The sequence below is a fragment of the Podarcis cretensis genome, assembly GCF_951804945.1.
Source record: "Podarcis cretensis genome assembly, chromosome: 2".
NCBI classification, from domain to species: domain Eukaryota; kingdom Metazoa; phylum Chordata; class Lepidosauria; order Squamata; family Lacertidae; genus Podarcis; species Podarcis cretensis.
In genome coordinates, this window is record NC_137171.1 from 80,302,824 (window position 1) to 80,329,896 (window position 27,073).

At 40.4% G+C, this 27,073-nt stretch overlaps 1 protein-coding gene across 1 annotated transcript in view; it reads right to left on the reverse strand.

The window, feature by feature from the left end:
- NUP210 (nucleoporin 210) overlaps positions 1–25,236 on the reverse strand; it is a 92,225-nt gene extending 66,989 nt beyond the window's left edge. The window contains exons 1-5 of the mRNA XM_079964960.1: positions 24,169–25,236; positions 13,883–14,019; positions 11,775–11,906; positions 8,123–8,219; positions 4,022–4,172 (exon numbers count right to left, since the gene is read on the reverse strand). Of these exons, the coding sequence (XP_079821086.1) occupies positions 4,022–4,172; positions 8,123–8,219; positions 11,775–11,906; positions 13,883–14,019; positions 24,169–24,335 (684 nt within the window). The 5' untranslated portion in view covers positions 24,336–25,236. The remainder of the gene's footprint in view (positions 1–4,021; positions 4,173–8,122; positions 8,220–11,774; positions 11,907–13,882; positions 14,020–24,168) is intronic.
- Between the last annotated feature and the right edge of the window lie 1,837 nt (positions 25,237–27,073).

The window sequence follows — 27,073 nt, forward strand, 5'->3', positions numbered from 1 at the left end:
ACTGCAGAGGTAACTAACATGGAGTATTCAGAAACACTGACTAGTTCAGTGATGGCCAGGTAATTAACTGAGACCTATGGAGCAGGTTTAACATTGCCAGCATTTAAAGATTTGCAGGGGCTTCTAGTTTCTTTCAAGGTACATGTCAAAAGTAATGAGTTTGATTTTTAAAGACTTAAGCACCTGGGGTTGTGGGTACCTAAAGGGCAGCCTACTCTCACATGAATACGACTTTGTTGTGTTAACTTCTTCTAAGGCCATACTCTGGATTATTAGAAAATAGGAACATCATGCAATAAACATATTCTTTGTGCTAACTTATGCACAAAGTTAAGACAAGGACCTTAGCATGGTAGTAAGTATCTATCAATACGTATTGACAGAGCAGTCAAGCCCTTATCAGATCACATTCTGGTTGTTTATTCTGTTTTACTATGGTTAGTTATATTGCCATACACAAATCTGCATGATTGCCTTTTAAATTTTACAAGCACTGAAAATGTATGTGCACTCAAGCAATCAGTGAATGAGGTAAATCCAGTGTTAACAAGCAAGCAATTAATATGACGCATTCTTTCAGCTAGAATTCTCATTCTGGAATGCAAACTTAAAAGCCAAGCCTAACCGGAGGTCTTATGAACAGCTAAGAAAAAGGAACTGCAAATGATGGAATCTGTTGAGATCAGGGCTGGCCCAAGACTCCAAAATGGCACCCTCCTCCCTGCCAGTAAAGAAGGGGTCAGGGAAGTTCTACAACAGGAACAAGGGGACAGGACTATATCAGGAGAAACCTGCTGCCTGAGGCGGTTGGCTCACCTTGCCTTATGGGTGCACCAGGCCTGGATGATACTGTAGAGCAGGCATAGGCAAACGCAGCCCTCCAGATGTTTTGGGACTACAACTCCCATCATCCCTGACCACGGGTCTTGTTAGCTAGGGATGATGGGAGTTGTAGTCCCAAAACATCTGGAGGGCCGAGTTTGCCTATGCCTGCTGTAGACTTATTCTCTCAACACCAGTGTGCAAAACAGAGTGAGAGCGAGGTCAGGTCAATCGGGCACTGCCACTGGTGGGCCTGTACAGCCGTAATCTTATTGCTGCCCTATCCCACCCCCACACTGTCCAGGTAAGCAGCAGCAACACTGGTGTGTCAGGAGGGCAATTCTGCAGCACTGTCCCGCTGAACTAGCCATTCTGAAGAAAAACTGCTAAAATAGGCCATTAAACAAACTGGGAAAATGTGAACAGAAAGTGGTTTTCATTCCACCACTTCTTTCTCTTTGAAGATTTCACTGGCCTTAGACTAAAATAACTTTAAAATATTGAGAAGACAGCACTGGACTCCCATATCATCCTTGTGTACAGATCTCACACCAATTTTTCCATCCTGATAGTTGAAAACCTCAACACTTTAAATGTCTCATAAAAGGTCATATCTAGTTCCTCTTTAATCTATTTTATTACAGAACAACTCCCAAACTGCTTTGCTTTGCAATTGCAACAAAATGCACAGTAAATGTGGATTGTAAAGGCTGTAACACATGGAAGTATGAGTGAATATATTCATTTTCATTAGATTTTTTAAAACACCTGTTGGCTGATGCTCATAAAATGATGCAATACAGGGTGAATAATTTTCAGACTAAAATCTTGGCACTAGCCCAGGCTGATGCATGGCAGGCTAGGTTAGCCTACAGCTATCTGGAATCTTCAATGGGACACCCAGGCCACACTGCCAGTACATGGTATTTCACTTGTAATGTATTTCCTGTACACAACCATTACTTTAGTTTTCCCACCCACTTAATGAATATTGTTTGTACAACTGTACGCATATACATAAACTTTTTTTAAAAAGGGTGGGCACCTTGAAAGAGATGCACAGAGGTCTTTACCTTCTTAAATATATATATATATAAAGCTATGGTGGAACATTATTCAGCAACGCATTAAGCAACTTGGTTTAGACTGTAACCTTTGAATATCAAGTGGCTGATTGTGCAAAAAACTGGTCTAGATATTCCCAGACAGCACTGTGAGGGTCTAAAAGAGGGGGAGCTTCAGAGTCTATGCTTTTTTCCTTTAAATCTATTTCCAATCAGAAAGTAATAGTAATAAGAAAAAGAAAAGAAAAAGGTCTTTTCAGATTGGGATACAAATACCCAAATGTTTCACATTTTTTCCACTTGAGTCCTAGTTAATTTTCTTTATTTTTAAAATGGCATATACCCTAAACACATACATTTCTGCTGATATGAAAAGAATATTGCTGAGTAGCATCTTGCTGACTTTGCCACAGTGTTGTTGGTGCTGCAAAATCCATACTTGTAATGGATACCTATTTTTATCTGTCAAGCATCTGAATACCCTGAAGAATTGTAATATGCAGAAAACAATGCATCATTTTGCAGTTTTTAATCCCTGAGAAAAAAAAACCCAGAGGCCTAGGAGTGCTGCTAACTGCTTCTTCAATGTTCCACTTACAACATCATTTACTGAGCAAAACCAGCAAAATAATATTGGCAATAGCCCCCAAAGAACACTGGAGAACATCAGGCTCAACAGTCCTGGTGTCTGTCAGTCCCTACTTTCAGAGTTCCTGCAGCCGATAGCAATGATAAGTGGCGAGTAGAATCAGCGGAGATCTTACAAGCCATCAAACGCTATGCCCCTGCTTGATACTGGGATTTCAGAAATCTAACATCTCCAGCAGCCTCTGCTTGAAGACCTATAGCAAAGGATAAAAGGTAAAGGTAAAGGTACCCCTGCCCGTACGGGCCAGTCTTGACAGACTCTGGGGTTGTGCGCCCATCTCACTTAAGAGGCCAGGGGCCAGCGCTGTCCGGAGACACTTCCGGGTCACGTGGCCAGCGTGACATCGCTGCTCTGGCGAGCCAGAGCCGCACACGGAAACGCCGTTTACCTTCCCGCTGGTAAGCGGTCCCTATTTATCTACTTGCACCCGGAGGTGCTTTCGAACTGCTAGGTTGGCAGGCGCTGGGACCGAGCAGCGGGAGTGCACCCCGCCGCAGGGATTCGAACCACCGACCTTTCGATCGGCAAGCCCTAGGTGCTGAGGCTTTAACCCACAGCGCCACCTGCGTCCCTCATAGCAAAGGATAGCTCCTTCTAAATGTAATTGGCTGCATTGGTGAACTGCTCTTACCATTCAAAAGCCATCTGTAGGCTTTCTTAATAAAAATTATTATTATTTATAAGGCACCACATGACTGGGTTAACCAGAGAACCACTTTTTAGACATTAAAAAAAAAAAAAGATTGCCCAGGATTTTAACTGATTTTATATCTACTGTGTTGTTGTTTTTTGTATTTTTACTGTTGCTACGATAATTGCTTTTGTTTTTGATGTTTTATATTTGTTTTATGGATCTATCTGTAGGTTATCTTGAAAATATAGATTAATAAAATTATATATCAGCAGCAGCTCCCAAATGTTTATGTACAGACATTTCTGAAGTAGTGAAAAGAAACCTGGATTGTACACAACCATACAAACAATGACAATAAAAAGGGGGGAAGGGGCAGAGGAATAATGAGGTGTCTGTTCTAATTTCTAGCAATTATCTGGTGAATGTTGACATTCATATGTGTATGTTGACAAAAAACCCAGGTAAATTTTGCAAGTACCAGAAAACAGGTTGTATATTTTTTTGGCAGTTTTGGGACATGCGAAATGAAATGAATGCAGAAACCCATTTAGGTGATTGTCAACATTCAATGGTATGTCACCTTTCAGTCTCACTACACAAAGCAGTAAAAGATTCCTTCATCCACATTATACATGCATCTGTCTGCTTCATGCATCTTGCCTACAGCAGCTTATGCCACAGTAACATTTGTTAGTTCTGCAGAACGTTTTTTGAATTGTGCTTTGTGATCAGTATATATGTTTCGCTTATCAGTATCACCTTATTTCCATCACTGGGCAATAGCTGTAAGAGGAGAAAAAGCATCCTGTTGGAAGACTGCTATAATAAATGTACTGCAGAAAAGGACCTTACCTGATAAACACTTTCTTGTATCCTTGCTTTTAATTTCGAACTCCCTGTTTTCATGCCCGATACTAAAACAATGTCCCCTTGTCTGGCTACTTTTTCCATCTCTAATATATAGGAAGGCGGTGTATAGGTTGATTCTGAGAACTTCAGGATGCTGTAAAAAGAGTTAATAACTTTAGATATTCATATACCTGTATTTTTTATGAAGAAGGGGGAATGTCACCTAAAAAATGCAAAGGATTGGCAGTGTGTTAGGTTTACTTTAGATGGGATTGCAGGTCCTCCTTAGTTATAAAGTCTACAGATCAAGTCTGACCTATGAATGCTCAAGTGACATGTGTTGTTCAGAGTATCTTCCATTACTTAGCAGTTGAATGATCTTGCTGGGGCAGCAATGCCTTGATAATGTCCAGGTTAAACTTCTGTCTTGTGTTATTCATGGGACTACCCATTATGGATATCTGAAAACTTCCTAACTCTTTCAGAATATGGTGGCCCAAGTTAAGAAATGGAAACCACTGTGCTGACCATAGAACATTTTTATATTGAAAGATAGCACAAGGAGCACTTCTGTACACAGCAAAGAAGCAATCTGGATGAACAGAAATAATATTAACTCTCTCTTTTCAAGTCAGCTGATTAAATGCTATCAGTCTTATTCTAGTTACAGATAGGTAGCCGTGTTGGTCTGCCATAGTCAAAACAAAATAAAAAAATTCCTTCCAGTAGCACCTTAAAGATCAACTAAGGTCTTTAAGGTGCTACTGGAAGGAATTTTTTTTATTTTGTTTAGTCCTATTCTAATTTGTTCATTTCATAATGGAATACTGACTGGTAGCTTTCCTTCCCCTCTTTTAAAAGCACAAGCTAGCCCAAGGAGTCATTGCATTTATTGCTAACCCCCCATAAATTCCTGTATTGCATGCTGGCAAAGGACGATAATTTCTTTTGCTCCAATGAAGTTGCTGTGACATATATTTGAACGATGCTTTCTTAATCTTGTTCTCAAGTGGCCCGTAAAGGAGCTAACATATAGAATGGCAACCACGATTAGCTCCTTACAGGTTGGCTATCAGAGACACAGCCTTTTCTCTTATGGCACCCAGTCACAGAGTAATCCATTCTGTGTATATTTTCCAGGTCCCTTATTTACTATTCTTTCGTCACCAGCTGATAACATTTTTATGCTCCCAAGGCTTTGGTAGCATATGATGTGAATGCCTATGCATTTCATTCCCCCCTGAAGTTTAATAGAGCTACTGCTGTTTAAATTTGCATATTTATTTTAGTAATTAATCATATATTATTTTATTGTTTTAAATACTATACTTGTTAATGAACTATCCTGAAAACTGAACTTTGGTAGAAGTGCAGAATAAAACTATTATTATTAATTGTTGTTGTAGTTTGTTGTCGTTGTCATGATTTCAATGCAAGAGAGTTCAGCACATATTTAATCTTAGGGTTGGATTCAACTACCCTGTTCCATTAGCTGAATCCCATTAGTGCAATGGGGCTTCCGCTGCTTCTCCTGTGACTCCTCCAGATCCACTCTAGAGGGCCAGGAGAAACCCTAGAACAGCACACAAGGGGAAGGAAAAGGAAGATTGCTCTGTTAGACAATAATTTTTTTTTTTTAAATGGAACAATCTCCTTAGCACCATGCTGAATTCAACCCTTGGTATTTAATTGTGGTTGCACCTCGCTCCTTAAAATTAGGGCCTTGAAGTACAGTTTAAATTTACAGCTCCTTTTGCTGCTGATTATCAGTTTAATGTTCTACTTGGCTCTAATATGCAAAATTATATGAGGAAAAATTGATTTAGTGTTCTGCGTACTTCTTGAATATGGTCAGAAACTCCAAAATAACAGAAAAGTACTTTGGAGGCTCCAAGAAAATTAAACAAATGGAATGCCTGTTGTTTCATTTATTATGATGGATTGTAACCAAATTGGGATATACAAAGTGATTCAGCTTCATTGAAGACCCATTTTCAAAGAGTCAGTATCAATAGCAGAGCTGCAACATTGAATGAAATGAAAAATATCCAAAGAGACAGTGCTCTTGGATAGGATTTAAAACTGAAGCATTTTAACCAAAATGGAAACTCAAACACAAAAGATCTGTCTGAAAGCAATGAAGTGTTGTAAACACTGGGGAAAGCAAAAATGCAACATATGTGTACTGCTTTCCACAATTTTGCACAGCGTATGTAGGATCATATAGCCAACATGCTTAAATCTAATACATGAAAGGGTTAAGGCCACAGAGTAAGTTGTGCTGCAAGGCTTAGATAGGTCACTCCCCCTCACCTTGGGAAGAAGAATTACTAAATTCTCTCTTTCTACCATGTGAACACGACCAGTAAGGATGTCTAAGATGGATGCTCCAAGCTTAGTAGACTGCATGGCCTAAGCAAGCCATCTTTGTGTTTTACAAATAATTTAAAAACACTTACCATTTTGGAACCTAAGTTATACTGTCTTTATCTTTTTGCTGCTGTATGGAAAAGCACATGAATCTAGCCTTTGAAGAGTAAACCATTTTTAACTTACCAAACATGTAGTCTTTTTCTATGCTACAGGAAGTTGAGAATTTTTGAAAGCAACTTCCCCTCTTCTCCCTGCAGGCCCCTTCATGCCTCAGACATTTTCCAGAGGAATAAGGGACCCTTTGGTGGGATCTATATAAAAAACGTTCTGAAAATGTGTTTTCTTAAAAAAGTGTTTTAAAAAATACATTGAATTTTTATTAAGGCTCACCATCGTCATCTAGTGTGTATATTGCACTTAAAACACACTTTAATCGTTTTATTTTCAGCTGTATTGCTGAGTCCTTAGAAACAGGTGGGGGGCAGAAGGGGGGCTGCAGAAGAACAACGGAATTTGTGAAGATCCCACCTGTCCCCCTTTCAGCAGAAAGAATCCTCTGCTGGATTGAAGAGGCTTCTGTCGGAGGAAGGGGGCACGATTTGAGGCAAACCATTATCCTTAGTTTATTGCTACTCTGTGGATTAAATCCATGGAGCATGTATTATTGAGCCGACTCTGTTTTAATTATGAGTAATTTTTAATGGCATACGAGTGTGCTGCGAGTACCAACTGGAACATGCAACTGTTATAAATCTAAGTTAATTAACTCACGTTCGGTACTTTAGTTAAGTTCAGTTTTTAACTGCAAATCAGCAAGATAAAAGACTACTTATAAGAACATGAGCATTCAAGCCTGCACAACTTGTGATACAGTAAGTTGAAGACAGCCAGTCAGCAACCAGAGATGCAATGAATTTCCTGTATTTTGTGTCATGCCAAGGACTGAAAAACACAGTGGGTGGGGTGCACTAGGCCTGGGCTATCTATCTATAATTTCTGTATGCAATTCTATCTCTCCCCTCTGGATTACTTTGCTGGAGGAGTTGAGCAGGGATATTGTGAGAGAGCAATTTTTCACCCAAGGGAGTACTGCCTCCATCCCATGGACCTTGAGAGATGGGATAGCTCAGACTTTTAATCTCAGGGTTATGGGTTCAAGCCCCATGCTGGGCAAAAGATTCCTGCAGTTCTTTTTACTGTTCTATTAAAAACATGGAGGAAATGTCCTTTTCAGGAGGTTGGACCTCATGGTCCCTTCCAACTCTACAATTCTATGAATTCTTGGTTGTGGACCCCACTGCCTAAAGAAGCCTGAACTGAGCCACCTTTGATGGCCTTTTGCTGCCAGTTAGCCTATCAATGATGTTTTCTATGAAATTTTATCTGCTATCCCTAACACTTTGAGAAATGTTTTGTTTTCAGTATGTTTTTTGTTAGTAAAGGTAAAGGTAAAGGTACCCCTGCCCGTACGGGCCAGTCTTGACAGACTCTGGGGTTGCTTTAAATGTTATATCAGTATGTTTTTTGTTGGTTGATTGCTTTAAATGTTATATCACGAGTTGCCTTGACTCCCCCCCCCCCCAAAGAAAGTCTTCATAACACAAGAAATAAAAACCCAAGAGGGGGAGCAATGCCAAGAGGAACAGGAGATCAAAGCTGGTGCTTGCTATTTCCCTGCCCATTGTCCTTTATGCATAAAGTAACAAATGAAACAATTTTAATGATGCTTACCGCAGTGCATTGTGGGAATCTGAGAATCCATTAGTTTCTGGGTCTTTCATAATTGTCCACTCGAAAGCAAGTCCCGCCAAAGTGCTAAAGGTGTTTCCTTAAAATAATTTAAGAAACTAAGTATCAAATGTGAGAACAGCTATAGAATCTTTCCACATTTTGGTAATCAGCCATAAAACTACATCTAGGATTGCCATATGTCTAGAATACTGCAGTTGGTAGCAGTGTCTGGGTGGAAATCGGCTATATGTCCAGATGCATGGCAGTGTCGTTTTCAAGGATTTTCCTTAAAAATAGCTCAAAAATGTCGGTTTTTTTAAGTTCAACAACTTTAGTAAAAAAAATAAAATAAAAAAGCTCAATCAATAACTTTTCTGCCCGGAAATACGAATGTTTGGAAATTACAATAAGCAGCAGCATAAGAAAATGAAAAGGAACCAGAATCATATATTTACAAAACAAGATGGCCTATTTCAGAAACTTAGAATTTTATTCTTATTGTTAAGTTTCATATACTGGGGGGAAAGCGATTGAGTCACCATTCATTTATCAAACAGAAACAAGGAATTTGTATAAAACATTCTATGATCAGTGAAGCCAAGATTACATACATGTTGGACGCAAGTTTAATACAAATGGCAACTACTGAAAATTAGAAGTAATGTGGAAAGTGCCTGAATTGAGGCTGCCTTTGTTAATGTCATCAGTTCATAACTGACCCTATAGGATGTGAAATTCCAATCAGGCTGCAATCCTATACATGCTTATGTGAGAGCAAGTCCCACTGAATTTAATGGGTCTTTACTTCTGACTACACAGGCACAGAATTGCAGCTTAACTATATCACAAATAGTGGTTTGTTTTTAATTTAATGCAACTTAAACAGTGCAAAGCATTCCACAATCCACAGAAGCCTAATGTGCAAATGCAGTCTGAAATTTTAAAATTTGCATCATTCCTGCTATAGGTAAGTGGGTAGATAAGGCTATAAATATTTCAAGATGACCCCATTTTCCTAGCTACTTATGTGATATCTAAAACAAATAAGATATCATACAATAAAAACATGCATGCTCAATTTCATACTGCTCAAGCAAGCAGAACATTTGCATAGTTGTGTATACAAAGAAGCAAGTTATATTGTTACTATTGCATACACATTCATTAAAAGCTATTATATCAATGAGGAAATGGAATTTAAAATCATTATTCAAGGCTAACTCATCAGTCACGAAATCAGTCTTCATCTCCCAATAGCATCAATTCAAAGACACCACTTTAATATGAATTATTGTTTGCTTACCTGTAATTAACTTTCTTTTTTAAAAAGAAAAAAGCACCATTTTTTTTAGCTTATCAAACTATCATTTGGAAATGGAAGTAAATAAAGATTCTATGTCTCAAATGTTGTCTATCTAACAATGTGGCCAGAATTAAAGCAATTAAAAAGAATGGCAATGTCCTACAATAAAAACTTTATGGACGATGCAGCTGCAGTGAATTTCGGTTAATTTCTCTCTATTTTTCTGTTTTGCATCTTTCTGCAAACCAGTCTGAGTTTTCTTTTACAATCAAGTGGCGTATAAATTTTAAGAAATAAATAAATAACCAACCCCTCCTTCCTTACCAAAAACTAAGCCTGAAATAAGGTTGTTTTTACAATTAACTGATAACACAAATTCAGAAACCTAAGACAAACCTCTGACAAATCTGGGACTTGATCCTTCACTTCTCTCTATTTTCAAATTATTTTGATTAATTAAAAATGAATGTGCAGTTGTGTTCACTGCTGGCGCATAATCAATAGCGTGATTTTACTGCAAAATCAGTAGAAAATGTTGTTGCAGTCACACATGCACTCTATGACCCCCCTCCACCTCAAAGTGCATCTAAGTGTATCAAAGACTACAAATACCTTTCAATCATGGGTTCCTAGTACAGAGTAGAGTGCTGTGGATTGGCATTCCATCCTAAAATTTCTATTTAAAAAGGCAATCTACCACAGAAAATAGAATTCTAAGTGCCCAAGGGTATTTTATACAAGATGTACAATCATAATTGGTTGTTTTCATAACACTTGGTTGAACTTTGCGGAGCTAAGGTAAATCTTCCCTCAGTATTGCTGAAATGTAAAGTAAAAACAAATCAAATAGTGTGTTTTTTCTTTAGCAGGGAGAAACGGAACAGTGCTGAAACTGCAAATCTGCAGCAGACACTAAGAGATGAGAAATGCTTGCTGTGACATTGGCCACAGCACCCCTACGGCACATGTATTGCAAGAACAATATGCCCAGGAGACAGTTCAACTCCCCTCAAAATTTAGGTTTACTTGAACGGATACTAGCATATGTCTATTATTAGTCCAATTCATGAAACAGAATCTCTGCTATCCAGTGCAAATATTGATATTATTGACTAGCCATGGAAATGCTATACTTCCTTCATTTCTTTTTTACTCTCATCTTTAGAGCTTCTGAATACAGAAAGGAATGTCTCCCACCACATTTTACCTGCATGTCAGCTGCAGTTCTAAGGCAAATACCATCAGCTATGATTGCAAGGCCTGTAAGATTTGTTGTTATAGGTAATTCACAAGTCATGACCTTTGCAGTCCTAATACAACTGTAACAGTTATTTCATATGTTTTGTTACTGTCACAGTATTTTGTTTTATGTTTAGGCCCCACAAATAGGTCTTGCAGCTTTATGTACTTTATATTATGGGGTATTGTTGATCCCAATGACATCTCTGCAAGTACAGTATATTGCTTTACCCTTTTGGTTCCATGAGCCACATCCTTAGCAGGATCAGCTCTGCGGGCTAAAGTCACAGAGCTGCCCAAACATATCACATGATATGTTCATAATGCCACATGATTGACAGGCTGCTTTTGCTTGCAAAACATCGATTTGCTTATCCCTTTCCTGACACCTGATGGGATGGGAGAAACAAGGCTGGAATTTGCAAGCAACAGTAACAAGCGAGACTTCTCCAGTTTGCTGCTTCTACTTGCAAAAGGTAGCTTTGTTTCCTTTCTCCCCACTACTTGACAGGGAGGGGAGAAGCAAGGCTGCTTAGTGCTGAGTCTGGGTGCACAAGACAGCTCCCTTCAGAGAACCCAAGCCTAGGGTTAAGCAGGATCACCACCCACCATAGGCTGATGCAAAGAGAGAGTAACCTCACTTGGTCCAGGTGAGCTACAGAGCTGTTTTTTTTTATTGGGTATCCTGGAGACAGCTCTTTGGTGCACTAAACAGGATGGCTCTAGCTTCACATCACACCACAGCAGCCTATGAAGGGAGCAGGAGGCATGTGATCCAGCATAGAATTGAGTTAGTGTGTGTGATACCTTCTGCCAGGTATTTTATCTGTATGGCTTTCTTAGGAGACACTTGACCCAAAAACTAGACTGAGACAGTGATTCCGCCCCCCCACCCCCCCATTGATGGAGGTTTTTGAATTTAAAGAGCAATACCGATATGATTAAAATGCAAATTTAGAAGCCCATTTATGCAGATAGGAATTTCAAGCTGAGACTACTTATACACAGCGGTAGATTTAGGAAGGAAAATGTGTGGCCATGGCCAACATAACATCAGGAAGAGCTCTTTGTCTGGATGAATATTTTACGTTAAAAGAGATATAGTCTTACCTTCAGAATCTAAAGCTTGAATTTTCAGTTGCAATGGTGAATCCTCTAGATACAGTTCTTTTGTGGTGGACACAATGTGAACATCATGAATAAGGTCAACTATGGCATCACAGCGAAGGACTTGGCCAGTTACTTGATGAGATACAGGAAAATATTTAGTTACAAGATAGGTTCAACCTCAAAAACCACCACACCTTATAGTTTAATGCTTGGTTTAAACTTTGTGAGAAAGCATGCCATTATCCCTCAATAGCAGTGGATGGTTTTGTTCAAAATGAAACATATGCAATTAAATACAATAATAGCAAAACTGAAGGGAGCTGGTACTGTATAGCTTTCAATATGTTTCCAACAAAAAATATCCGCTGTTTTAGCTTTTGGTAACCTCCATGACTTGTTTTATTTGTCGTCTTGGATCCAGACAAGTGTTGGTGAAAGAGGGTTGATGGAATGTGATTTTCCTTTCTCTTCCTCACCCCAAAATACCTCTCCTGTGTTAGTGGAGAAACTGGAATAAAGCAAGCAGAGTCCAGAGAAAATTATAATATTTTACTGAGGTAAACTGGGGCTATAGGGAATGGGGGGGGGGGGGAAATGTAATCCCCTTTCTTCCTCAGAACCACAGTCCATCCCATTAGGGAGGGCACCAACAACTCCCACGACAGGTTTTCCATGAGGCTGCTGTCAGGAGAGGAGCAGGTCCCCTTTCTGTCATTAACCCTCTGGCTCCAAGCCATTTTATCATATTTAAGTTCAAAAGGCAGGGGACATACCAGGGCTGGAGTCTGTCTGGCAAAAATACCCTCTGATTTAGAATATATTCCATCCAACTCAGGTGTGTGGAAATTTTCTCCATTTGCTCAATGATGAGGAAAAAGTTCAGAGGCATTTTCATACTTTAATGTTAAGCGCCAACATTTTAAATTAATGCCAGCCATTTTAAAAACAAAAAACTCAGACTATAACTATCATACAAGAGTAACCTTATATGCCAACAAATTGATTTTTTGTTTTTTATTAATAACTAAAAATAAATAATGACACAATTATTTATCAATTGATTGCAATAGTGAGGAGGATCCTTTGCATACAGAAGGTCCCAGGCTTAATACCACACATTTTCAGTTAAAGGGATCTCAGAAAAAAGGCCATGGCTAATCTGCGCTGCCTAGTCTTAAGGGCTATAACCAGTCATTGTGGAGTCAATATAAGGCAGTTTCATATATGTTCAAAAGGTCATCGCTAACATATTCATTAAAGTGTATTTTCTAGTGCAATTTGTTTTATTATATGCAAAATCCATTTTTTGTTATTGTACAACCAACTCGATTTTCTTACTTTAAAGTAAGCCATACTGAGCTGGACACACTTCCGCTTAAGGGTGCATAATTTCAGGCTGAATACTCACTAGGCACACAAACTAACTCAGTAAAGAACTGCCATAGTTATCAGCTATACATTTCAGTTATCAATTTGGAAATCCCTACCATGAACACTAGTCATTAATCCAAGCAAATATAAGCTGTGGACATCCTTTGAGTCCCTCCATAAATACAAATTCTATGAGCAAGTTAAAAACTGTTGCAAAATGCAAAATTTAAACAGTAAGGTATTGCAAGTCTCATCCATTTTTTCCTTTTTGATTTTATTAGCATCTCTTGACTTTGAATGTACAGTATGTTCCTTTTCAACCCTCTATGCTTCTTCTCCAGAATACACCCCCCCCCCAAAAAAAAACCCCTTGCTCCTCCCTTTCCCTCAATAGTATCCTCCTCACTTCTACTATTCCCTCTGTGGACACATGTCAATCTTTCAGCCTCCCATTTCTCAATGTAGAAAGGAGGCAATGCATGCTGGAAGAATGAGAAGGAGGGCAAGATGATGCATAGCTTCCATTCTCTGTCTCCCTCTTTTTCCTTGCTTGTTACAAATTTTAAATACACACAGCTAGGAGAGTATATTTTTGCACTTAGTGTATCCATCAAGAGTTTCATGGGTGCAGGGCATAAAGCATTCCAACCAATGAATAGCATAGAATTAACTTACAACAAAGTCATCTAAAACATACACGTCTCCAAATAAGATGGGAAGAATATTGCTCTACTTACAAATATCTTCAGCCAAAATAATACTTGTAAGGCGTGTCACCTGCGATGAACGGGCCTGCACAATAGCCTTCTGTGAACACTGTTGGTTGTCTTGCTCTATAGCTTCTATGCTAGCAACTTCTGGTCTGGTAGAAGACCTTAAAACAAACAAACAAAAATTACTGGAGTGAGACTTATTGATAAATGTTGATGCCCATCAAAGTTTCCTTTAACATTTAAGTAAAGTCATGCTATATTTAACTTTGCATTACCAGCAGTTCCTATCAGTTTTAAGTACTGTATCACTGGCTGCAAAATCGGTATAGGTAGATTTGAATATACATCTAGGTGTTCAGAGAAAGCAATGGCATCACGGTCAGCTCATTCTACCACTTTCTATGGAGATAAAGTTCTGAAAAGCTTTCTCCTAATGGCTTGGCCGGGGGAGGGGGCGACAACCCGCTGTCATTTACTTACTAGTTTAAAATTCTTTATTGTTCACATTCTCAGCTGAATTCTGCTGCAGGTCTGGAAGATGTAGAGACCCATTGAAAACCTTTTGTTCTCACTTTTTCATTCATGTTATGTATAATGTATAAATAGTTCTTGCCTTTTCAGCAATGTCAGTTTCAAATGAAAAACCTACTAATACATCTTCAAGCCAATCATTTTTTAAATTACGGCTTCACTTATTACTTATTACAAACACATTGGTTCTATGTTGAATCTTGCAGCACTTTTAGTTTCTTTTGATTAGCTACCCTGCCAAGTAGAAAATAAGCCTATGCTGGGTGGGTGGGGGGGCTCCTATTACAGCAAATAATTCTACGACTCACTGAAGCAGCCCACTGAACAAAAATCAGACTTAGTACTAATTCTTTCAAGGTGGCTAAGAATGGCAACCCTGAGGATTCAAGACAGAGCAGAAATCTTATTGTCCACCTCCAAAGCGGCATGTAGAAGTTTGTATTTCAAGCTCTGCTCTATCTAATTGGTAGAAGAATGTTCAGCTACTCCTTTAATCAGAGAATAATATTTTTGTCCAGTTAATCGGTGGGACTGACAACAACCAGAGATTCAGGATTCCTGAAGAGCTCACTGCCCTGCAGGCTGCAGCTTTGTACTTCCTGACAAAACTGGAGAAAAATGAGGTTGTTATCTTATATAAAACACTTTTATATTTGGCACTTTACAGAGAATACTACTGTGTGGAGATAAGGCAAACACAGATCCACTGTATTTGTCCCAGGTACAAAAGATCTTCCGATACAACGTGTGCTGAAACTGCTTTCACTGCACTTTAATACAGGGATAGGGAATCGCCAGTCTGCCGCATCCATCTGTCTAGTCCCTGGGAGTTAAACTTCATGCGAGGGGTAGGGTGGGGTTATTGGGTTGTTTTGTTCTTGTTCTTATTATACATTTTGTGTTTTTACCTTGCATTTTAATGCTGCACATTGCCCTGAGATCTTCAGATGAAGGGTGGTAGACAAATGTAACATCAGCAGCATCACAGGCAAGTTTGTTGTGTATTTATGTGAACTCATTCATTAACCATCTATATCAGGGGTCAGCAGGGAGCCGGTCCACCGTCCCTCAGACCATGTGGTGGACCAGACTATATTTTTTTGGGGGGGAAATGAACGAATTCCTATGCCCCACAAATAACCCAGAGATGCATTTTAAATAAAAGCACACATTCTACTCATGTAAAAACACCAGGCAGGCCCCACAAATAACCCAGAGATGCATTTTAAATAAAAGGACACATTCTACTCATGTAAATACACGCTGATTCCCGGACCATCCGCGGTCCGGATTGAGAAGGTGATTGGGCTGCATCTGGCCCCAGGCCTTAGGTTTGATGATGAATGTTTCCAGCTAAAAAGAAAACTGCGCCAAACATTTAAAAATAATCGCACTAAACTAGAGCCCTCTTATCTTGATGAAAAAAGAAAATACCATTATATTCTGGCCGAAAAGAAACAGAAATACGCAACCCAAAAATGGCTACAATTATTCGACTCAATTCAGAGTAAAAACAACAAAGCGTTCTGGAGCCTAGTGTACGGAGGACTGAAAGCCGAAAATCAACTAACTCTGCCACCAATTGCAGAATCCAAATGGTCCCAATACTTTACATCTGTATTTAACAATCTACACGGTGAACTTAAAGGAAATGAAACCATTAAAAATAAAATTAATAAACTCCAGGAGTGGCCAAGGGTAGAGGAAGAGGAAATTAGAGAGATAGTTAAAAACTTCAAATCGGGGAAATCTCCTGGGCCAGACGGTCTACCAATAGAACTATTTAAGACCTATATAGATTGGTGGGCAGAACCCTTAGCTCAATTGTTTACTCTTATAGATAAATATGGGACCATACCTGAGATATGGTTAAGATCAATAATTATTCCAATCTTTAAAAATGGCGACCCAAAAGAACCAAGGAATTATAGACCGATAAGCCTACTATCAGTGATAGGGAAAATCTACGCTAAGCACCTCTTATCTAAACTTCTTACCTGGATGAAAAATCTAAATTTACCAGGGAAAGAACAAATAGGTTTCTCCAAAGGTTGCTCTACTCTAGACCACTGTCTTACACTTATGCATCTGGTTGAAAAATACAGATCCCAAAGGCAATCTAAGATATACGCTGCTTTTGTAGATTTTCGTGGTGCATTCGACTCAATTGACCGCCCAAAGTTGTGGAGGAAACTCACAGAATTAAAAATTGATCAGCGCTTATTGATTCTAATGCAAAATCTACATTCTTCCAATACCTGTCAAATCAAACTTAACACCAAAGGTCACCTCTCCTCAGACATCCCAAACTCGAAAGGGGTAAAACAAGGGTGTATTCTTGCCCCCTTTCTATTTAATTTATTTTTATCAGACTTGCCAGATTACCTTCAAAAAATAGAATCACATGCCCCTAAACTCAATCAGAAACCAGTTCCTCTCTTATTATACGCAGACGATGCTGTCTTACTATCACTAACGAGCTTGGGTCTGAAACGTCTTATATCTTCACTGATCCTTTACTGCGAATGTAACAAACTCTCTATAAATTATGAGAAGACAAAAATTTTGGTCTTCTCGAATGGTTGGAAATTAGAGAAATGGAAAATAAGAGGGCAAGAAATCCAACAAGTGAAAATCCATAGATATCTGGGAATCTTATTCCAGAGCAACTTAGGGTGGGCAACCCATCGCACAAATGCCATAAAACAGGCAAAGTGCATCTCATCAGCAGTTGCCCGTTTTTATTATCAGAAAGGTAATCAATTTATTCCTGCGGCCAATCAGATATTTCAAGCAAAAGTGCAATCCCAGATATTCTATGGTATCCCGCTATGGGTCCAAGCATATAACAGTGATATAAAAAAGATTCACTCCAGCTTTTTGAGACGTATTCTTGGACTCCCTCTTATGATCAAATATGAAACAATGTGTGCAGAAATAGGCATACACACAATGGAATATTGGGCATGGTCCACCTCAATAAAGTATTGGTTACGCTGCCATTTTCGCTGCCCTCCATCAAGTCTGCTCGCTGATTTGCTCAAAGACCCTTATAAATCAAGATGGTATCAGCACCTTGAAAAAAAAATTGAATCTTTAGGCATCGAGCTGGAGCTCCTGTACAATTCTAATGAGCAATATATTCTCCATAATATCCTAACTAGACTAAAGGATGTCGAGAGACAAAATATTATGGCAGCTGTAAACAAAATTTGCTCCCCCAGATTCTACGATTTAAATATCTTAGATTGCAGAGCCAATTACGTCTCTAAATTAATAATCCCAGCCCAACGTAGGGCTTTTATGCTGGCCCGTTTGAATGTTTTTCCCTCAGCATTTGTCTGGGGAAGATATCAAAACATTCCCAGAAGCAAGAGATTCTGCAGATGTTCTATGAATGTCCCGGACACTGTAGAGCATATCCTCTTTCATTGCCCATTGTACAGTACGCTCCGTCAACGCGTGCTGTCCCCCCTTTCGGGTGGTCTGGAACCCCAGCAAGCTGAATGTGTGGGACTCTACCTATCCGACGCTGACCAAAGGGTAACGGCGGGGGTAGCCGAGTTTTTGGCAGCAGTCCTCCAAGGAGCAGGTTAACAAGGAAAACCACTGATTCTATATGTATATATTTATATTTGTATGTAGCCAACTCCTGCCTTTTTATATATATCTCAAGGCTTTTATATGTTATTTTCCTTTTATGGTTTTACCTGCATAATGCCTAATAAAGGTTTGATAAGTGAAGTGTCTACCCCGATCTATATCCTTTGAAGGATATCCTCTGAAAGATTCACTCATGCCCTAGCTTAATTTGCAAAACTGCCAAATTAACTCGATTTTATCTTCTATTTTAGTCAAAAGTAGGACTAAAAAAATGTAGTCTTGCAAATCGACTTGGGCAACAACGCTGTATGCACATACTGTGCTTCTGAGTAAGGATTTCACTATTAGTGTTGCAACTTCCTCCACGTATTCTTTCAAATATAGCGTATCACCCACACATCCTGTCTGCTGTGCTGTAGAGAGCAACCCTAAAGCAGAAAAAGAATACATATATTGTATTTAAAAGAATCATCTAAAGACTTAACTTCAAAGTGCTAAAATGATCTTGATTTGAAGAGCTAAATAAACAAAGATAAGGCAAATAGACTCACTGCTGATGGTGGTGGTGCCACTAAAAACTCCAACTTTCTTAAACATTGTGGGATAAACAGCTTGCCAAAACCACAATTTAACGAGCCAACCACAATTTAACGTTTGGGAAAATGTGTCTTTTTCTCACTCTTGGTTGCATTTACAGTGGTACCTCGGGTTACATATGCTTCAGGTTACATACGCTTCAGGTTACAGACTCCGCTAACCCAGAAATAGTGCTTCAGGTTAAGAACTTTGCTTCAGGATGAGAACAGAAATCGTGCTCCGGCGGCATGGCAGCAGCAGGAGGCCCCATTAGCTAAAGTGGTACTTCAGGGTAAGAACAGTTTCAGGTGAAGTACGGACCTCCTGCACGAATTAAGTACTTAACCTGAGGTACCACTGTACTGGTTTTAGTGGACAGTGATGCATCTAGACTCTTCTGACCACAAACACACCTCAGGCTGTCTCTATATTATTCTTGTGGTCAACAGACATCTCTAGACTGCTAAAGTACATTATATGGTCCACTGCCATAAACAAGCAAGCAAAAGTATTAAACAGCTGTTGTCTAATTTAGCTATCTCCATAACCTAACTGCTAAATTTTGGTGTTAAATTGTAACCCTTACTAGCATTACAGGTTAATGTCTCTAACAGTTAGAGTTAGGGTCTCTAACTGTATTGCCTGATTCAGTTAGTTCCCCTTTTCTAGTGAATATCCAGCATAATTGTGAATATTTTTATTCAGTGGCTGATACTGAGTACACCTTCCAACCTTTAACATGTGTGGATTGTGTGTGCAGTGAGAAAGCAGAATCACACCCAGTCCCTCTGCATTCTTGCCCCACAGTTACTTCAGCCTAAGGTTCACTTTGTATTTGTCCACGCAACACTGAAAATACATTAACTAAGATTTATGTGACTGGAGTTCAACACGCTTAAGCCTAGTCTGTGCAATCATTACTCCTCAAGATCATATACCCCTTTGCAGGACCAGCATAGGGAGGAAAAGAATAGTGTGTGCAATGACATCCGTCATGCATTTGCAAGTCCTCCCACAAGCAATTAACAAAACAGATTGTTGTGAGATTCTAGAAAACATTAATGATTAAAAACATATATACTCCATGAATAATTCCTAGTTAACAGCTCCAGGTAAAAATGTAAAATATCATCTATTAACAATTTATTTTATTTATTTACTTTTAAAACCACATATAAAATTTTACTTCCGTTTTGTTTCCCACACAGAGAATACAAGCATACTTTAGATGAAACTCTACTTCCTGTTTTTTTTTTAAGTGCAGCAAAAAGGGGAAAAGTCAGGCCTATCAAACTGTTATAAGCAAAATACCAAATGAAGGAGAGAGAGAGAAATATCAAGGCGGAAATTAAATCCCTCTGGGTTATTTCCTTCACTTCCAAAGAACATTAGTAACTCAAATGACAAATCAGAAATGGCCATAAATATCAACAGTTGGTTGGATCAGCACAGCTCTGCTCACAAGACACTGCCACCTTTTCCCTCGTTGACCCTATAACACCCCCCCCCCAAAAAAAAAATCTGGTCTGGATAGTTGAGTGACCCTCCAGAATACTGCTGCTGGAGACTACGGAGGAAAGGAGGAATCCATGCAAATTCTCTCTACCTGCCCTCCGGCTTTCTTTTGTTAAAGCCTCTGCTGGGATTGAGTCCCTACTGCAAATGGAAGAAGCTTTTCCATTCATGGGATGACAATTCTTGATCCATCCAACCTATTTTCACAAACAGTTTGGAATACTGAGGAACTGCTATACAGACAGTAAAAAATCCAAAAGGTCTAATGCACATAATCAGTTCCAGAAACACATACTCAACAATAGCTTTAACTGTATAGTCCATATATATATGGACTATAAAACTTCTTAACTCCAGTTTCATCCATCTCTCTGCTTCCCACATGCCTTACCCTGTTTGTACTCCTTAAACCCCATGCCCTTCTCCCTGGATCTATAAAAAATTTAGACAACTCCAAATTCTGAGACAGATGAAAGGCAAGCAAATTAAGTAGATACATATAAACATACTTGATTTGCATAATTTATTACAATCTTTTCAGTTCAGGACTTTCTGGGTAGAATTTGCACACATATTTAAATTGCCTGTTCATGGCTATACAAATTAGAAATTTAACCTCCCCCCTCACAAACACACAGGGAATATTTGTCTGCTATGAAGATTTTGGCAGACAGAAGTAATACTAACATCTGCCCACATTTTAGGAGTTTGTTAGATTTGCTGGGACTAATTATACTTATTGCATTCACTAAATGTTATCATGTGGGGAATGATGCGAGAGTTAAGTACATGCCAGTTGAATCAATGGAACTTACAGCTATTTAACACTGGCTGGATCAAGAATCATGAGAAATCACAATTGCTCTTAATATATGAGATTTAATATTCATTCCTCCTAATTGGTCAAATCTATCTGTTATAGACTTATGAACATAAATACCTTGATCTATGTGTATATGGTTCTGTTAAGGATAATTCATAAGAAATTCTACTGTGTTGACTTTCAGAAGGAATTGGTCAAGTCATATAAGCATGTTCATTGTGTGAGGCTACACACTCCGAATGAATGACAAAGAAGCCTGTGGTCACTTGTGCTTCTTGGGTTTGATGCCAGAAATCGGTGACAGGGCTACATACAGTTGCTCCCAAACACATGTCACAAGCTGTCTGTACAGCAGGTTTAAAAGAGGGAAGCTCTAACGCAAAGATAATTGTTAATATCTCATGAGTATTGCTGTGCTGAGCAAACCTAATTACATCAGTCAGTCATGGGTAGTTAAATGTTTAAACCTATTAGTGGTATTAGATTGTCTGAACAGGTGTTGGACCAAAGTCAATGCCGTTATTTGGATATTTTCCCCATTTATTCCCATGTCTTAGAGCAAGGCATCCTGAAGGCTCTGCTGAACTATGTTGATGGGATATAAAATGTAAAAAATAAATATATGTAGAAATCAAAATAATAAAATAATGTCCAAAGGGAAAACTTTAGAATGACAACTTTCCCTCAGTAATCAAAACTGAGATCCCAGTTAAATACACATGCCAGGCCAGGCCAGGCCAGTTTAACTTCAGTTTCCTGCACTTTTTTCACATGTTGATGACTCTTTTTGGAGGGTAATTATCTATTTTTTACACACTTTGCTATGGTCTTAATATAAGTACAGTGGTACCTCGGGTTACAGATGCTTCAGGTTACATACGCTTCAGGTTACAGACTCCACTCATCCAGAAATAGTACCTTGGGTTAAGAACTTTGCTTCAGGATGAGAACAGAAATCGTGTGGCGGCAGCGGGAGGCCCCTTTAGCTAAAGTGGTGCTTCAGGTTAAAAACAGTTTCAGGTTAAGAACGGACCTCCGGAACGAATTAAGTTCTTTACCTGAGGTACCACTGTAAGGTCAAAACACATTATTGACCTCCATTATTGAGGGAGTGTCCAGAACTATATCTTACCACATGTTAGAAGTTCAATCACAACTTTCTTTTACAACCTGAGGATGTGCACTAGATGATTGGATTTGCCTGGACTACTACCTGTTTTCTTTAGCTTTTTGTAGCTACACATGGGCTGACTGCGTAGGTTTCTGTGAGAGTGAGTGGTGCCTGTCACCCTCATACAGGAAGTGGTGAGACCACTTCTGGAAAAAGTCCACCCAAGTACTAGGAGGTTCATGACAGCTGCTGTTCAATTGCAAATACACCTTCATAAAGGTATTGCGTGGTGGCCACACAGGCATTGAAAAGTATTGAGAAGCTGGTGGACATGCAGCTGCAGATAACCTTGCAGGAAGCAGATTATCTTGACCCATTTCAGCTTGGATTCATGTCTGGCTTTGGAAGTGAACCAACCTTGGTTGCCCTGCAAGACCTGTAGCAAGAGAGGAACTGGGGGGGGGGGTTATCTTGTTGCTGCTCTTCGATCTCCATCAGTGGCTTTTGATACTACTATCAGATATGGTATTTACTTGACCAGCTATGTGCACTGAAGGTTGGAGACATGATGTTATGCAGGGTCCACTCCTATCTACAAAGCCAGCTTCAGAATATGCTACTGGGGAATTTCTGTGCAACCCAGATGTTGATGTCCCATCTGTTTAACATCAATATGAAGGTGCTGGGTGAGGACATTTGGAGTGCCACTCTAGAGATGGTCTACTTCTCTTTCTTATGGCTTTGTGGAAAGCTCAATAATTAGCAAGCCTAATAGTTTGTTTGGTTAGAATAGGACAGCATAGTTATTTGGAAATCAAACACTCTTTCATTTTACATGAGCAAGTAGTTTTGAGCTACAATAATATTGGAAGATGTTTTCCTTTATACTTGTTTAGTATAGTAGATTATTGCCATGTGCATAATGCACACTTTACTTGCAGACTTTAAAAAGAACCATTTCCCCTTTTCATCTATACTGAAATCTGTTAAAATAGTACAGGAAAGAGGTTGTGAGACACAGCTAACTTTTTAAAAGAATTTCTACCATATGAAAAACACAGTACAGCACTGCTCACTTCTACTTTTGCCACCACTGAGGCAGGCAACCATTGAATAAATGATGTGTCACTGAAAGAAGTTATCTTTGTTACACTGTATCTCTGTTAGATAAAGGTTGACTTTTAAAATGCTTAAAAACTTGTTGAGCATCCACCTGTTATACATGGAAGGGGGGTCAGCTGCCAGTCCTTGAACCTTGGCAATAGCCATGCCCCTGCCCTGTCTTAACAAAGCACATTAAAATGTCTGCTCTCATTTTGAGAAACACAATTTGTAACTTCATGTTGCTACTGTATTCCAAACTTCAGGGCTTTTACGCACCCACAGTATTGTCATTCTGGTACTGGTTGGATTTCTACCACAATCACTGTACCACTTCAAGCTTCTTAGGTTTGGCACACTGTCGCCTATGCTTCACGGTGACAAAGTCAGCCCAGACAGCATGGATAAACTTCTGACTCTTTCTCACACACCTGGCGACACTCGGAAAGCACACTTGGGACTCTGCTACAAAAACGTTTTAAATGTATTGTAAAGTGCAATCTACAAATGTGACACTAGATGGGGACAGGGAGCTCGGCAAAATTCAAGGTATTTTTCAAAACTTTATTTTAAAAAACCCACACATTTTCAGTGGTTTTTTTATGTGTAGTTTCCCCCTGGCTCAGAACCAAGGAGGGTGAGAAGGTGCATCAAACCTCCTGATCCAATCTTTTGCAATGAAACTGCGCCAAACTCTCCACAAAACTCAAGTTTCTTGTAAACTTTTTTTAAGAAGCAGTCCCCTCGCGCCTGAAGCGCGGCGCAAGCCTCCTGGAGACTCAACAACTGCGCAGTTTTATGAGTTGAGTAAAACGGGACCGGCTAAGACGCTCACCGCCCTAGGAATAATAACTCGCTAACTCAAACTGCTTATTTGCTGGCAGCTGCAGCCTCAGTTCTCTCTTCTCTCGCGGCCCAACCCTCACGTGTTGCCGTTTCAGCAGCAAAGTTGAACGCCACACGTGCGCCATGTGCCTCAACTCGGCGGGGCCCCGCGCGCTCGACCCCGTTCTGCGCCTCTCTCTCTCTCTCTCGCGCGCGCTCACTCACCAGCGGTAGCAGCCCTCGCTTGCCTCCAGAGTGAAGCTGATCCTGGTGCTTCGGCTGAAGGGCAGCAGCACTTTGGGAATGTTCAGCTTGGAAGGCACCACGGCGACGGGGAGGAGGAGGAGGAGGAGAAGGAGCCCGAGCGGCGCACGGGGTGTTGCGGGTGCCATCGCGCCTGGACTCGTGGCCGCCGCCCGCCAAGCCAAATGGGTGCCGCCGCCGCCGCTCTCCGCAAGCTCTCCTTCGGGGGAGCGCGCGCCCTGCCGCTGACCCGCTCGAAGCCCTTCCTGAGCCGAAGGGAAAGGGAAGCGGCTGCTTCTGCAGCGGTGGCGGCAGCACCGTCTCGAACCAACCTCCTCACAGGAATCGCCCGCCTCGAGCTGCTATTCGAGGGACGTCACGGCGCAGCGGGCCAAGCCGAGGCAGAGACCCCGCGCTGAGGGCCAGGCGCCGGAGGCGGGGAAGGAAGGCCTGGAGCCGTCAGCGGAGAGAGAAGCGGCAGCAGGTGCCGCCAGGCTGCTCTCACCTGCTGGCCGCTGGGGACACTGCAGGCTGCTGCTTCCTGACCCGCTGGGGAGGCAGCTGGGGTGTTTGTTTGTTTCCAGCGCGGCTCGCCGCCGAGGGCGCTTCCGTAGGGGCCTGATCCCCGAGGGAAGTAGAAGGAAGGAAACCGGAGGAAGGAGATACTGCCCCTCTTTTCCCGCCCTGCTTCCACGTGCCTCTTTCTCCTAGCCAGACGTTTTGGTGGTAATATTGATGCCAAGGCACTACCACGAATTAGCAAGGAGGAATTTGGAGCCCGCTATCATACTATAATTAACAGGGCAGCTTCGGAGCTTGTAGGTCTTGCAGTCAATGTCAATAATAGGCTTAGTCAAAGCTCATGACACTTTTTCATGCATTGGTCTAATAAAAAAAAATGCACCACTGTCTCTTTTAGTTCATCTCATTTAGATCTCAGAATAGGTAAAAGGTAAAGGTAAAGGACCCCTGCATGATTAAGTCCAGCCAAAGGCAACTATGGGGTTGTAGCGCTCATCTCGCTTTCAGGCCAAGGGAAACGGTGTTTGGCCACAGACAGCTTTCCGGGTCATGTGGCCAGAATGACTAAACTGTTTCTGGAGCAACAGAACACCGTGATGGAAAGCAGAGCGCATGGAAACACAATTTACCTTCCCGCCACAGCAGTACCTATTTATCTACTTGTGCCGGTATGCTTTCAAACTGCTAGGTTGGCAGGAGCTGTGACAGAGCAATGAGAGCTCACCCTGTCATGGGGATTCGAACCACTGACCTTCTGAACTGCAAGTCCAAGAGGCTCAGTGCTTTAGACCACATCGCCACCTATGTCCCTTGATCTCAGAATACTTTGTTGCTAATGCTATAGCTTAATTCTCAGTCACAGCAGTTCTTGTGGGATGAAATGGGAATGGGATGAAAACTGCCTCCAACATTGAAACTTTAAATTGCAGGTGTGCAAATAATGCAAATGCTACATGGGAATGTCTGGATATATAATCATAATGCTTCCCCAGAGTGGGAGGGGTATGAATAATAAAATTAATATTATTAATATTGTTTCTGTTTCCTGCAGCCCACCCAGTATCATAGTATCCTCCTGGATTGCTTGTCTGCCTTGGGGCTTAGAGGCACCATCTGTTATGTTTCTGGAGGAACAACTCAAGAAAATAGCAGTGTAGCACTACTGCTCATCCTCCTGGCCATTGGCCTATAATGTGCCCAAGGTTCTGCTGTTATCTGTATGCAACTGCTGAGAGAAATCATAGCGGTTTCAGAGTTTGGTACCCCCAGTATGCAGATGATGCCCAGTTCTGTCTCCTTTCCACCACATTCCATGGAAGTTCTGCAATAGCGTATGAAATCAGTAACAATGTGGATAAGAACCAACTAATTGGAACTTGATCTAGACAAGCAGAAATTAGTAGAATGGCCATTCTAGAAATAGGAGCCCAGCCTGTGCTGGATGGATAGCACTCCTTTGAAAACACAGGGTCATACTCTAGGGGTTCTTCTAGATCTGATTTTGACCCTTGAATGCTCAGGTGACAACCATGACCAAGGATGCCTTTCAGGCATCGGTATCTGGCATGGCGAGGAAAATGTCTATGTGGACATCAGGACATCATATCTTTATATATTTATTTTACATTTTACCCAGTGGCCTGACTAGTGGTGTGTGAAGCAGCTGTCACTATCTTAATTAGCCTCAGAATGCCTCTGGATGCACAGGGTAAAATGGAAAACAAAAATTTCACTGGGTATTGAAGTTATCATTCCAGTTGTGACACCACTTTGCCCAGGGATAGAAGTGAAAAAGATAATATTGGAACAGGACATTAATGTCGGCAGGAGCTGTACTTTCATCCAGACACTGCAGAACAGAACAACTCTTTTTTTGTAAACATGTCAAATCCTTTGGGTTTTTTAAAGCTAGTGGTTTACATTCCTTATAAGACCCTTCAAAATCCAGTGAAATCAGTATAGCTATACTGCATGCTGATAACATCTTTAAAAACACAAGAAAAGAATGGACCCTAAAACACACACACACAAATAAGGTAAGAATGGACCCTAATCTGAATAAGGGTACACCCAAACATGTCATACATGTCATATGTAAAGTTCTCTGGATATTTGGCCACACTATACAAGTAACTACTACTAGTAGTATTATATACCTGTTGGAAAATAGTAATATTTATTCCTACATTTATAAGAATTTAATAAGAAAACTGTATTGATGAGAAACTTTTCATTATTCTTCCTTTCCTTTTCTGTTTACTCTTGAGTGGGTCTGCACCAAACTCCTCAGTGGCTTAAGGATTGCGGGTTGGCGCCATTGCCGAATGGCGGACTCCCTCCGAGCTCCGGAGGGAGCCTGCTCGGC